Source organism: Ochotona princeps, chromosome 9, assembly GCF_030435755.1.
Source record: "Ochotona princeps isolate mOchPri1 chromosome 9, mOchPri1.hap1, whole genome shotgun sequence".
In the NCBI taxonomy this organism is placed as follows: domain Eukaryota; kingdom Metazoa; phylum Chordata; class Mammalia; order Lagomorpha; family Ochotonidae; genus Ochotona; species Ochotona princeps.
The window spans coordinates 46253220-46268682 of NC_080840.1; the positions used below are offsets into that span (position 1 = coordinate 46253220).

Genomic DNA, 15463 nt, shown 5'->3' on the forward strand with positions numbered 1-15463 from the left:
TGAGCTGGTCTGAAGACAGAAATCAAGAACTTCTTTCTTGTCTCCCACTGGGCGAGCAGTGTCTCCCAGTGGGAGATGGGACCCAAGGTTTGGGTCATCCTCCACTGATTTTCCAAGCCATAAGCAGGGAGCTAGTTGGAAAGTGTGGCAGTGAGGATGTGAACCGCTTCCCATATGGGATGCTGGTGTTGTTTTTAGTAATGACTTTGAGCAATGACCTTACTTTGGGTAGCATTCACTTCCTGTGGAACATTCACATCTAGTGCAGGTGAGACTCTTTGCCTTTAAGGCAAAAAAAAAGAAACATGATTACAGACATCAGCTGCACTCTTAGCTGATCACTAACACAGCAATTGGCTTGAGGATTGTTTTTCCCACGCTGAAGAAACAAGTCACTGGAGTCTATCTACTGTCACACTTGTTGCTTTTTTCCAATTAGCTATATACTATATAAAAAGTATTTATGTGAGAGGCAGAGAAACAGGCAGAAAGGAGAGCGAGGGAGAGCTCTCATCTGCTGAGGCTATTGCAGAGTCTGGGCACAGCTGGGAGGTGGGAACTCGGGTCAGGTCTCCCAGGAGGGTGGCAGGAATGCAGTCATGTGACTCATCACTGTTGTCTTCCAGGATCTGCATGGGAAGGGTGCTGGAGTCAGGAGTCAGAGCTTGGCACGGAACCCAGGAATTCTGACATATGAAATGTGCATATGTTTTAGACCATACACCTGCCCCTAAGTAGCTATGGTACTTACTCAGTGTAGGGATAAAGGCATTTTGGTGCTGAATCTCTCAAAATGACTTTATTGGTGGTCCAGGAATCCCTCTAGCTTAGACCTTGGCATTTGGCGCTGCCACTGTTGCCTGAGGGACGAACCACCAGCCATGGGCCTCATCCAGACTCTGGCTTCCTTAAAGTTGATGAGTTCCTTAAGGCAATAGCTTGCCGTCTTGGAGCCTCATCTGGATGAGAGGCAGTCCTGAAACATCAAGGAAGAACTCTGGCCGCAGCAGCCACTAGTCATAAGCAGTGTGCACCATCACTTCTATCAGAATATGGGTTTGGGATGTCTCATCTAACTGGATCTGGTTTTCAGAGATCACCAAATAGAATACAGTCAGGCATGGTTAGAATTTTTATTGGTGACGTATTTTGTTTTATTTACATTTGCTTTTTTTTTTTTTTTTTTTTACTGGTTTTTGGTATTGAGTTTCGACACTGTCTACCCTGGTTGCACACCTGTTCTGGAAAAGCTGTAAACAACAGTATTTTGCTGTACAAACTGCCTGTCAAAGTCAAAACTGCTTGTTCTCCTGGTAATTTCCTTCTCTGTTCAGACTTAATGCAAGCAAAAATCTTACTGTATCAAAATATAATGAATAAAGGACATTAGTTAATTAGCAGTGCTGGTATATTTCTAAAATACTAAACAGACAAACAATAAACTGTGAACTTAATCACATGAGTTCTATACAGTTTCAAGACAGGAAAATTAGCGCTCTCAGCTACAGTCATTTTCATAATCACATTGGATCTGCATTATTTATTAGTTATTACATGCTCAAGTGATTAAAGGTTGTACAATGCCCAAAATCATTCCAAAGCAAGCATACCTTTTGTCTTTTTAAATTCTGATGGGATTACACAATGCATATATTTGTATTTGGTTAAATTGCTAAATTTATTTCATACATTTCATGGAAGAGATGTCGGCCATTCTTGATTTCCAACCAGACCAATTTGCTGGATACAATCTCCTCTAGCGGATAATCTCCCAGCTTTTGTTTGTATAAAAGTTTTGCAATGCCCAGCTAGATTCTCCATGCTTTGGGGTCCCAGCAAATCTCTCAGATCCCCAGAATTCTCTCGGGAGACCCAGGAATTCTGGAAAGAGAAATGATCTGTAGACAGAAAAGACAGCAAAAATCCAGAATGCTGTCAGCTGAGGAAGGCTTTCGTGTTCATCCTCTTGTGCTATGTAGTCACTCACCTTTCATTAGAGGTGTGTTCTTGACATATAGTTTCCTTTTTATGTCCTCCCATCCCTGGTTCAATGCTTAAATATTTTCTGAAAAGTGTGCAGCTTGAGGAGTTTTAGTTGACTGGAGTTTACTCTGGGGCATGGGGACTGATGTTCCAGAATCCACTGGCAATCCTTCTCTGTTGGAGGACCTGTCTGTCTAGCCTTGCAGTTTCTGTGTCTTTGTGGACAAACCCCTTACAGTATGAGAAGTAAGTGTTAGGATATAAGAATTTTTTGTTTGCATCAACCAAGGAAATGCAGAAATAAGGACTGCTTACTTTAACTTGCTGCTAAATGTGAAGCAGGCTTGGCTTTATTCATGTCACCTTAAAAACTAAATCATAAAGTATTCACATGAAAAGTGAGGGTTTTTTTTTTGCCAGCAAAAGTTAGAACATTAAAGAAACCCCTTTCAAATACTAACAAATTTACTTACAAACACCTATATTTATTATTTCATAAATAGGCGCAACAGGTTCCATAAAAAAGATTAAATACAGACACAGTATGAAGAAACCATAACACAGAGCCACATGTAAAGGCTATAATTTAGCTGTTTCCAATCTGTTTCTGCATCTAATAAAATATCAGATAAGATTTGGCAGTTTTATACATAAAAGGACTTAAATGACATTTACTAACCATTACACAAAAAGTGATACAAAAAAGCAATTTTTCTGCAGTACAAAATAAATGTGTTTGCACTTCCCTTAACACTAACTTCTTCTTGTCTGGTCAATGAGACAATGCCAATTTGTTTTTAAATTAAAATCATTTGGGAATACCTTTTTTTCAAATATTTCGAAAATATAGAACTATTAGTTGTTTTTAAAAATGAAGTAAAAATATGAATGCTTGCCAATTTTAACCCCTATTGTGAAACCAATAAACTGGAATGAGCCAGTTCCAAATTACAATTTAGCTACAAAAACATTCACATTTTATACTCTAGGAGAGTGTAACATAGATGCTATTTACAAACTTGCTATGACTGCTACATCAAGCCATTTAAAAAGTCTTTAGTAGTTTCATATAAACACCCATTATGAAAACCAATGGAAAATCCAGGACTTTTATCCGAGACATCTACAGTTGCTAAGGCAGTTACTAGAGCATAGCACTTCACAGCAAAAAAAAAAAAAAAAAAAAAAAAAAAAAAAAAAAGCCCAAAAAACAAAAAAAAAATCAACAATAAGGTCTGAATGAATGGTCCAAATTTTCTTCAGGGAAGGAGAAAAACAATGTCCATAAGGATTAAAAAAATAATAAAGAAGCATGACTATTTCTTCCAGAGTGGGTGACCCACAAGCTCGAATGGTCCTACGTGCTTAGCAACTTGCATTTTCTAACAAAATGGAGAACGGCCTTGATTGCCCAAAACAATCCACAAGTGTAGCCACTTCCCTGAATTCCTCAGCAGAAAGGAGAGGAGTCCAGATTTTCAGGTAAGGTACAGTGCTTTGTCCCTCGGCATGCCCCTGGATGGAGAGAAAACAGACAATCCACATTACAGGACAATCTGTGCTACAAGTGACAGCAGCTGATGGGTCATTCAGTAGCATTGGTTGTAGACTGGGGGATGATGGATGGGGTTGGTGGCCTGATAAAGGATACAGCTATTTAACCTGCAAGTGTTCTAACGGCATTTATTCTTGGAAGTGCTAGAAGACAGCCTCAGTGTTCTGAGGTGTCTGCAACTACTCCAGTCCACGCTTTGCAAAGCTAAAGCAGAGGTCTGGGGAGCCAAGACCACAGCGTGCTGTATGTGGCTTACACCACCAGGTGGCGGTGGACGGCCGCTTACCCACTACTGCAGTAGTCGCTATTCCAGTCCACCGGCTGAGGTGCGGGATTTCTGCACCCGGAACGTACGTATTCCATTGCTTGGGTGACAACTTGTGCGGCTGTAGAGGTGGGATTGATAATCGTCTGGTAGTCAGGTTGAAGAGTAAATCCCTGAAAGAAGAGGTGGGACCACACATCAGGGTCATATATCCCTTTCAAGAAGAAAAACACCTACATTTTTACACGTCCATTCTTGACCAACACATGGGGCCTTGTTCTGTCTCTGCATGGCAAGTCAGAGCAAAAGACCAAGAAAACCTCAGGGTAGCAAAGGAACAACCATCAGCCCATTCTCAGATTTCCTTCGCTTCATCCTAAGTCAGAAAATCCTTTCATTAGACGCTTGCACGTTTAAAGTGAACTGAGAAACAACTTCACATTTAGAAAAGGCAACTCAAGCAGAACAAAGCGAGAAGAGGGCTCCAACCGCTCAAAGTTTATGTTTTCTGTGACACCTAGGGATACATTAATGGTTAATCCGCAGAATATGCAACAGAATCTGTTTTTGAAGGATCCAGGCAGCAGGTGGCTGAGTGTTCTATTAGACTACACCTATTCACACATTGTTTTCAAAAACCCCTTTTCTTCATTCAGTTACAAAGGGACCATCTGCTTCTTCTTTTATTGGTATTTCTCTTCCAACTAAAAATTTCAACCAAAGCTTTTTAACAGTTTTTGGACTAATATAAGTGAGGAGAGGCAAAACGGCTCACCCTTAGAAACAGGGAGAGGGAGGGGAGACGGGAGCCCAAGACAGAGCAAATATTTTTTTTAATTGAAAAGTCTATTAACTGGCAAACAAAGAATCAGAGTTTGGGAAGATTCTTTTAATTCACTACTCTGATGAAGTGTTGACTTTTACTCCTAGCAAAGCGATTAATAATTCAAGGACAAAAAAAATCTCACGGGTACATAGCTATATCTGCTAAACAAAAAAACATGCTACTCAGACTCATCTTTAGCTTGTCTGGTGAATTCAAGAGCATGACACAAGCAGGCTTTGCTGGAAATGACCAAAAAGGTGACTTAATTAATCTTGTGGTTGACTCTGAAGCTCAATTCCGATCCATGGTTTTAAATCACTGAGAAACAAAGAGATTTAAAAGTGGCATCTTTTCTCAAGACCTTCAGGAAACTTCTGAGGGCATGACAGTATTAAGTTTACCACAGCTGATTTTTCTTTTTAAAAATAACTAAAGATATTTTTCTCAGATTTTACGCATGGTTTTGGGGTCCCATGGGGGGTAAAGACAAAGATATCAATTATCTGATATTTTCAAGTCTCAATATTAGCTTTCAGATATTAATTTCTTTTCCATTCAATGATAAAATTCCAAGACAACATTAACCCTGGAAGAAGGCAGAACTCTTGAGTGATTGGAAAGAAATTATAGAGAGGAGAGCTTTCAGACAGTGTGGGTACTTGACCACACGATCTCCACAACCAAAGGCTGGCAGTTGGGACCAAGTGTGTCTGCAGACAGCAGCTGCAGCTCCCGCTGCCTACTCCCAGTGAGAAGGCGAAAGTGAGGCCTGCAGGGTGAGTCTTCACCAGGGGATCTCAGCAGCCTTGCCCAAGTGTCTCCTCCCGTCTCTTCCCCCAGGGTCTAGCCTGGGGCTGCCAAAGAAAAAAGAAAACTGGAAAGGAGCCTCTTCAGCACTTTCTTAGCTTGGTCATTGTAAGGCCCAGGTCACAGGGCTTTAAGTACACAATGGGTATTGTCAGGGCCTGGTCAGAAGTAGTGGCTCTGTAAATCAAGTTTCTCAAAAAAGCTTAGAACAGACCACTCAATGTGATCTTGTGGGAAGACACAGAGTAGAGAACAGTGTCAATGCCAGGGGACTTTCCTATTGTGATACGAAGTTGTCCATATCAGATTTTTACAAGAAAGTGGAACAATCCAAAAGTAAAGCAGTCTAAAAAAGAAGTATAGTTAAAAATATCTTGGGTTAGTTGAAGCGATGGAAAAACAGGAATCAACAAAAATAAATAAATAAAACAAATAAAAATAAGCAGATTACGTATGAATGAAAACCTTCACCAACCAAGAAAGTCTCCATCCCTACCCATAGCCTCCATGCAAATAAGCAAAAACTACCAATGTCTTTTTCTACTCAACAAGACTGGTTCCTCAGGCTGGGCTGGAGAATCTCAGGAAAACATTATTTTTTAAGTTACCCATTTAAGATGAGTAACCTCAGCTTATAAGACCAAAATTAATGTGTTATCTAAAGCTTCAAAAAAATCAGCGAAATTCGAGAATATCATCAATATTAAAACAACCAAGGACCAAGAAATATATAAGCAAAGCCTGAAGAAATCTTATTTCACATTATCCCACTTGCTTTGGAAAATGAGACATTCTTCTGAACACTACATAAAGAGATGCTGAGGTCAGACTTAGAGCTAAGTACATTTTTATTATTGATGTAAACACGGAACAACAGTGATGATACACATTTTTGGAAAAATGTTTGCTTAGCAGTCTAATTAAAGAAGACTGAATATTTAGCATTTTAATGCTCAGGAGAAAAATCACCAACTGTTTTGTAGCATGCCTGGAATTTTAAATTTCATTTTCTGGTGCCAGATTGAAATAAAAATAGGAAACATGATAAAGATTAATTTGATGTCAGAAGGGACATTTGCTCTTTAATTAGATTTCTGTAGCCCTAGCAGTTTTGTTTTGCCACCATAGCAAGTCCGAAAAAGCCTGCAGCACAGCAAACCAGTGCCCCTCATATCCACACTTTACTGGGAACTAATTTCATTTCCTGCCTGTCTGGAGAGGTGTTTTCAACAGGCATCAATGTTTTTGTCTTCACGACTGATTTATTCATCAATCTCAATGTGATTTTTTTTAAACCCTTAAATTACACCCAAATCCTAAAGCAGCTGTTTATTACACAAGGAAATTGAAAATCTGTGTGATATCATACAAAGATTTTTTTTTCTTAAGGTTATAAAGGAAGTTGACAGATATTAATGATTTTTTTTTTCTCTTGACCTCATTCAAGAATACAGTGAGCAGGAAAAAGAAGGAAAACTGGATTTAAAAATGCAGGCTGGTGGCTTCTGTGTATAAAATATTCTGGAAAAAAATGAAACTATTATTTCTGGTGAATTATCCAATCATTTTTGTAGGATACATTCATTTTTTCCAAAAGCCAATAACATTGCTAAAGTAATACTGAAAACATGCCATATTCTTTCAAAAATATGGTAACTATTAACTGTCTTCTCTCTCCTCCTCCTCTCTCTCGCTCTCTTTTTTTTCTGTTTTTGGTGCTTGAAGATGTGAACATGGTTTCCACACAAGCAAGCAAACATCTTTAGGAAATAGTTGTTTAGTTGATGAATCTGACAGATTTTATCCAGCACTAGATCTATCAGCTAAAGACTCATTGATGACTTGAACGTTGACCCCACAGGCTGTTGTGATTGTAGTAAATTAAGTGACATCCTGGGGTGATGGACTCTTTGATCTTGACTTTAGGACTGTCCACTTACTGGGACTGGCAATCCCCCTAGTCTGCAGGTTCGTCCTCTAATTATCTGCCTCTCCTCTGTGCTTGTCACCCACCACTGCTCCGTTCTTTCCATCTCCTGGGCAAGCCACACTCTTCCTCTTGGTTTTGCCAGCCTGTAATTTCTGTTACTGGTCTCCTCCCCACCATCCATCCTTCCTGGCATTGTGCTAACTTTTCGGAGGGCCTCCTTACCCATGCCAGTGCACCATTCTGTGCCTCCCTGTTTTATTTATTTATTTTTATAACGTCTCATCACTTGTTTAACCCCCTGTCACCCACGCCCAACTCGTTAATGCCAAGAGGGTAGGAGACTCATTACATGTTTTCATTTGTCATTTAATTTCCAGAGCCTGGAAAATGCCTACCTGGCACACAGAAGGAACTCAATTAATATTTTTTGAATCAATCACATTTTTATAAAAGCTCACAAAGAATTGGGATTCTGCAACTTGAACTATGATCCCTTTTAACAGGTTAATACTTAAATACCTTGTTTTTCAGTTGATTCATTAGTCAACATTTATTTCATTGACTACCTACATAATCAGAACATTGTTAAAAGCGGTTTAAACACACACACACACACACACACACACACACACACACACACACATATTTACTTGAAAGTCAGAGTTACAGAGAGAGAGAGAGAGACAGAGATCTTTATCTGTGTTCACTCCCCACAGGGTCACAACAGCCAGAGCTGAACCAGTCTGAAGCCATGAGCCAAGAGATTCTTCTAGGTCTTGCTTGTAGGAGCAGGGGCTCAAAGGTGTGAATCATCCTTCATTGCCTTCCCAGGCTGCAGGAATGGAGCTGGGTTGAAAGTGGGGCAGCTGGGACTAGAACTGGTACCATATAGTATGCTGGCACTGCAGGTGGAACATTAGTTTACTAAGCCCCTGAAGCAGCCCCTAAAAGTGATTTTAGTCAATGTTATCTGTTATTTATCCTCCATGTCAGGTTCACATTAGTTATCATCCTCAAGGGAATCTGAGCAAGTACATGGAAAACAGAACTCAAATATAAGTTCAGTGCAAGAAAATATTAACTGTTTAGAAGTTTAAACAAAAGGGGGAGTCTTCAAAAAGTCCCTGGAAATATGCACTGTGAAAATAACTCATGCATGGAATTTGAACTTTTGTTTTCACCAAAATAAACTTACCTCTGGATTCTGTTCTTCATAAGCTTTATGAAGTTACCTTCATTAATGTGAATGGCAGTCAGAACCTACTAGCTCCATAAGACCAATGAACAGAAACAGTAACGGAACTGACTTAATGCTTGATAAATAAGTTTCCCGATGTAATCTGATTGCTTTTGTTTGTTTGTTTTTGCTAATTAAGAGTCCATATGAAAAGACAAATCTCTTGGATTTTTGCCTGTGACCTTATATAATTCTGAAACACTTGAAAACTATTCAGTATCCCACTAGTTGATCTGAAGTGTTAGTACAAGTAGAAAAAGGAATTCTGTCTGGCAGATAACTTAAGAAGCATCCTCTTTGGACAGAGCTCCAATCTGAAGATCAGTGAGGGGACTGCACCCTGCAATGCTTCACTTGATGAAGAGGGAGCCTTGGATTATTGCATTGCAAGCAAAACAAGGGCCCTTAACCAGGCAGATGTCAACCTATCCAACCGAAAGGAATGTCTCTCAGAATACTAGCTTTTCATGCAAACATCAATGGGTTATTAAAATGTAAAGCTTAACCAAGAGCATTTTTTCTTTCTTTCTCTCTCTCTTTCTTTCTCTCTCTCTTTCTTTCTTTCTTTCTTTCTTTCTTTCTTTCTTTCTTTCTTTCTTTCTTTCTTTCTTTCTCTTTCTTTCTTTCTTTCTTTCTTTCTTTCTTTCTTTCTTTCTTTCTTTCTTTCTTTCTTTCTTTCTTTCTTTCAAGACTTATTTACATTTGTTGCAAAGGCAGCTATACAGAGAGGAGGAGACACAGACAGGAAGATCTTTCGTCCGATGATTCACTCCCCAAAGGATCCCAATGGTCAGAGTTGAGCTGATCCAAAGCCAGGAGCCAGGAGTTTCTTTCAAGTCTCTCACATGGGTGCAGGGTCCCAAGGTTTGGGGCCATGCTTGACTGCTTTCCAGGCCACAAGCAGGAGGCTGGATGGGAAGTGGGGCTGCCGGGTTTAGAACCGGTCCCCATATGGGATCCCAGCGTATTCAAGGCGAGGATTTTAGCCACTAGGCTACCACACTAGGCCCAAGAATGCTTTCTTTTTTGAGAGGAGTGTCTGATGGGAAGAGTGGAAATTTGGCAGAGAATTTTCACTTGGTCATAAACACTGCTACAGACAAGGTAGGATGATCGAAACTGTCTTTACCTGTAGTCTTTGTTCCTAATGAGTCAACAATCAGGTCAGAAACTCAACATTACTTTATCAACATTCTGAACCCATTTGCTCTTGGTAACAACTCCCATTTTAGAACTAACTGCGGTTTTTAAGCAAGCACCCACTTTTGAGGAGAAACCACATATGTGGTATGAAGTAGTTAATAGTAGTTGGTGCAATGGCTCAACTGGCTAAGCCTCCAAATGCAGACATCTCATATGTGCACTGGTTCATGTCCCAGATGCTCCACTTCCCATAAAGCTTCCTGGTTTTAGCTTGGGAAAGTAGCAAAGGATGGTTTCTACTAGGTTCTAGTAGGAAACTAGACCTGCACCGTAATGGGAGACTTGTAAAAGCTCCTGGCTTCCGACTTCAGATCGGCTCAGCTCCAGCTGCTGAGGTCATTTGGGAAGTGAATTAGCAGATGGAAGATCTTTTTGTCTCTTCTTTTCTCTATAAATCTGCCTTTCTAGTGATAATAAATAAATCTTAACCAAGAGAATGAGACAGTTAATAATTTATAGGCATGACTGACTGAATGAGGTAGCAAAGCCTAAAAATGAAGAATCCAGCTCTGGTTTCTAGATAATTCTGGGTTTGAACTGCAGCTCTAGCCTTGTGAGTCACTGCTTAACTCCGCAAAGCATTTGTTTCCTCATCTGGCAAATGAAGATAATGCTCATGCCTACACCGTACGTTTTCTGAGAGTTAATGATGCGGGCTTGCATCAAGGTTTTGGGTTTGATTATGACTGCTCTAGAAAGTCTTTCTGTGATAACAATCATAATGAATTTGGAATATCATACATTTGAATCTTCTTTCTGCTTCCCTTCCCACTCTCTTTGGTTTAAGTGTATCCTCAAATTCCAAAGGTAGAATCTTAAATGGGAAGTCTACAATTCCATACTTCCATGAAGCTCTGAGAACAAGAGTAATTGAATTGTATTGATAGTATATTAGCGCTGAAACACTTAACAGAATTGACTTTGATATGACTTTTACTATTAACCTTAATTTGATAAATATTTTTTACTTATTTTCACTTTATTTGAAAGGTACAAAGTCAGAGATCTTCCAGTCACTGGAAAAGCTTGAAACAGTCAGGCTGGGTTAGGCAGTAGCCAAGAGAATGGAACTCCATCTCAATCTTCCACATGGGAGAATGGGTCCAAGCACTAGACCCATCACTTGCAGTCTCCCAGAGTGCATGTCAGTAGGAAACTAGACCACAAGGATCTAGTATCTGGTACTCAAACCAGGGATATGGGATGCAGGCATCTTGAGTGGCAACTTAAGCTGTTGTGCCAAACAGGCACTCCAACCTTCACCTGGTTTTTAGACAAGTTTTAAGCATTTTTGACTACTCTACATTCAGTTTAGCTTATATGAACAGTCTTCAATAAGCTCATGAAAAGAATGCATAGTTTGGAAAATACGCACGATCTCAAATTTATTTGCACCACAATAAACATTTATTTTAATTCCATTTTCTAAGCGTCTCTATAATTTTTTCTGGGTCTTCAAATTTTAACATTTTATCAGTATCCAAAAGGAAATACTAATTAAAAAAAATTAAGCTAAGACTGCCTGCAAATGGTCTCAATAATCAGGGAGTGGGCAGGGAGGCTTCCAGTCCTCCTGTGTTTTCCAATTTATATGGAGAACAGATATCCATTTTTAAACAAACCTCTTGTTAAAATGCTCAGTTTTAGGGACTGGCGTGGTGGCACGTCAGACTAATCTTCCACCTGAAGTACTGGCATCCCATATGGGCACTTGTTCGAGTGTTGTTTGCTTCATTTCTGATCCATCTCCCTGCTAATAGCTTGGGAAAGCAATGGGGGATGGGCCAAGGCTTTGGGCCACATAGAAGATCTGGAGACTCTCCTGGCTCCTGGCTTCAGATTGGCCCAGTTCTTGGCTGTTCCAGACATTTGGGAGTGAACCGATAGATGGAAGATCTCTGTTTATTTTCTCCTCTGATTCTTTCAAGTAAAAATAAGTAAATGATTTTTAAAATATTCAGTTTTAGATTTTGATGGTTCCACCGCATTTGTTATGGAACTTGATTGTATTTTCAGTGTTTATTGGGCTCAAAAGGCATATCAGTCAAGACTTCTCATTTGCAATAATGCTTTTTTCAAATAAAGAATTTTTAATTTCAATGACATCTAAAACAATACTTGGCATCACAAAATGACAAATATCAGCTAGTTATGAAATACGAAAGAGGGGAGACTAGAAGGTGAAGCCAGATGGTTAGCATCCAAATAAAACAGCAGTTATGAAAAGAAGCAACTATCAACTTTTGTGACCGAAGAATGCTGCACAAGCTCACCACTTCCCAATTGCATTTGCAGAAAGCAGATAGTTGTTGAGTATTTTCAATTTTCTCTCTCCGTTTAAATAGAGGAATGGAGAACATGTACCTCTCCTCTCCTCCTGCCACCATCCTTTGCAGGATTAGCAGACTTTCACCTAGCTAGCCAGCACATGAGTAGAAGGGTGCCAGATCTGAGTGCAGAAGAGTAGCACTTACTTGCTGCATGGTGGGTGAATGTAAGGCAGACTGGACCTGCATGGGGAGCTGGTTCCCAATGGGTTGCTGCATGGCAAGTGTCTGGTGTTGCTGCATGTTGAGATGCTGGTGAAGAGGTGGGCTGATCTGGAGGGGAGGAGGGGGCGACACAGCCATGTTGGCTATAGAGACAGTCACTGGCATTTGGTTATTCGGCTTGGGTGCTATGCTCCTGGGGAGGCTTGGATGCATGGCAGTTAGGTGAGGATTCATTCCTGGTTGTTGGTGATAGTGCGAACTTAGGTACAGAGCTGAGTGGGCCTGGCTTGGCCCGTGGAACACTGAAGGCTTGGAATTGATCAGCTGAGGAGGTTGAGATGTCTTTACATCAACAGGTTCACTGTAGCTCTGTGGAGGGAAGAAACAAACAAGGTTAAGAGATAAACACACAGTGTTGATTTTGTGATGCTTTGAGGGTGCACCCAAGAACTGTCACATGAATCAGCAGCCATGTCAGTTCTTAACTTGCTTGTCTAACAATTCCTGCATAAATATTCATAGCATGGCTTAAACAACATTGAGCTTATTCTATTTCATGAAATTTCAAACTTTGTTCCTTTGCCTTAATGCTAAGCTGTAACTTGGCAACTTTTCTCATCATCCAAACTGAGATAAAAAGATAAGGGATAGAACAGATGACTTCACTTCCCTAATGGGGAGTATAAGTGTAGCTCACTCTGAAAATGATTCAATTCTGGAGCTTCTCTATTGATTATATATTTCATTTTTGTTTCTCCTTTTTATCTTCTCAAAGAGCACTGACCCAAGTATTTGCACAAAGAAAACAAAGCTGGCTGATGGAAGTGGTAGCAGATAAAAGGAGTTCCAAAATACCTTTCTAAAGTCATACAAACTACATTAGAACATTTTCAAAGTAACCATATAACTCAGCTTGATTTTTTTTAAGTTGGTGATGAATTGATCCTCCTTAATGAAGTGGATAAAAATAATCTCTCAGAAATTTTTTAGACTCTATCATAAATTAATATAATTTTACACTAATTTTTTCCACACCTTCATCTGGTCGTTTCCTAATAACTTTTTAATTGACTTAAGAATAGATATTTCAGTGGAAGCTGAAAGGAATCAAGAATTAATCTAAAGGCATTTCCTCTTGGGCATGAGCCTACTCATACTTTGGCAGAGAGGAAGAAATGGATACAACAAATGGTGAAAGGTAAAACCTACTACAAAGAAATACCATGAAAATCTCTTTTTAGAAACAAAGTCATTTTATCAAGACAAGGCTTTGAGGCTCTATCTACACCCTGAGCCTGTGACCTAATGTCATGCCTAGTCAGCTCCCATGTCCAGGACAGCTGCATGTCCCCTCCACCACGCCTGTGAGGATTTCCAGTGGTTCGCACTTTAGGCACTGCCACCAGCTATCCATGAAGATGCTTAGTGAGGCAGATGCATGAGTTCTAGAAAACTCAGATTAGCCAAGGCATTATCACAATCAACATACAATCCTACAGACATCCAAGAATGTAGACAGGTTTAACAAAAGCCCAGTAACAAAGATGCTGCATATGTATACTGGCTCTGGGCACGTTGGTTGAGATGCTGCATATGTATACTGGCTCTGGGCACGTTGGTTGAGATGTGTGGCTAGGATAGGTGACCGGGACTCTAGACGGAAAGAACCATTGGACTCTGTTACAATATCCCAAACCACTTTAAACTGGGATCTCATGAGCCTGAATACTCCATATAGAGCATAGTCATAGACACTGAAAGAATTATCCAAGGAATCCTTTCATTAAACTATTTTTTCTCCATGTCAACATTGGTAACACAAAACATATTCTCATAGTCTGTACTCACATTGCAAGTATCAAAAGTTTTTGACAAAAATTTTTAAGGGAGGAAGTTTTAAGGCAGGAAGCTTAGACCGAAGAAGCTTCATTAAATGGAGGTCCTAATAGGTGGCATCAGTTAAAATGAAACAAAATCAATTTTAAGTAATAGGCTTTGTTTGCTTTCATCTAAAAATTCTCATATTTAACAATTTGAGGAAAACGTCAAATAGGTTAATTCAGGCTATGTAAACAGTGATCATTTCTACATCAGAATAATATGTACTGCTAGGGATAGGACTCAAACACCTTTTCATATATGCCAACACTTTGTGTTTACTGAGTGTGTTTAATACATCTGGGACAGTCTTCTTAGTGTGCTGCTTTTCCCCTCTTAGCCTCTGGCAACAGGGTTAATTTCATATTTCATCACAGGCTGCATCAACTTAGCACCAGGAAATACTGTACCTGTAATAATTAATACATGTGGATAAATCTATGTTTTACTTTAGTTGTTTCTGATTTAAAAAGAATAAAAATCATTCACATTGAATAAACATGAAGAAACCTATGAAATACATACAATTATAAAAATGTTTTCAATTTTTATTCCTATATTCCTTATTACTAGATAATAAGGTAGTTATTCATTGCAGAAATATAAAGGTCAAGCTCAAAATAAACAATGAATCATTTCCCCTGACTTCTACCTTTTAAGTAATTGTGTGTGGTCCACACATAGACAGATGACAGAAAAACTGACAGGTGTACAGATAGATAGAAAACAGTTACATAAATAAATGTCTACATACTTTGGGATGTTTTATTACCAACATGGTAAAGTGTCTTTGCTCATGAGGAATTGAACACAGAACACTTTTTCAATCCAGTCACTTTTTTCCCATTTAGCATTTCCATACCAAAGGATGTATAGACTAGTCTTGCTATACCTATTTAAGAATAATAGCAATAATAATAGGAAAGTCAAATTAAATTGCTCTCCAAAGATAAAGATTCAGAACACACACAAAATAAATTGTATCATAGAGGCAGAAAGAATTCTGGGAAGTTACATTTTTTCTTTCCTTTCTAAATTTATTGAATGTGACAAGATAAATAACATGTCAAGCCCTCAGCCTGTGCATGGCATGTATTCCAATATGAGTTTCCTCCCCAAGTTTTCTTTTTTGCAATGATGTCATGAATGACCTAAGAAGGGATCCTGTTTTAGGGCAGGGACTTCAGACTTTGTAATTCATGTATCTGGTACCATGCAAAGTATACTGTTTGTTGAATGAAGCAAAGACTGCTTCAGCTGGATTCCCTTTGGTCACTTTGCCCTTCC

At 39.3% G+C, this 15463-nt stretch overlaps 1 protein-coding gene across 4 annotated transcripts in view; it reads right to left on the reverse strand.

Moving 5' to 3' along the window:
- Positions 1–1390: 1390 nt before the first annotated feature.
- Positions 1391–15463, reverse strand: part of TOX (thymocyte selection associated high mobility group box) — a 316397-nt gene continuing 302324 nt past the window's right edge. For all 4 annotated transcript variants that reach the window (XM_058668651.1, XM_058668652.1, XM_058668653.1 and 1 more), the window contains 3 exons: positions 12281–12667; positions 3825–3976; positions 1391–3498 (listed from right to left, as the gene is read on the reverse strand). In XM_058668651.1, coding sequence (XP_058524634.1) covers positions 3462–3498; positions 3825–3976; positions 12281–12667 — 576 coding nt within the window. In that variant the 3' untranslated portion in view covers positions 1391–3461. The remainder of the gene's footprint in view (positions 3499–3824; positions 3977–12280; positions 12668–15463) is intronic.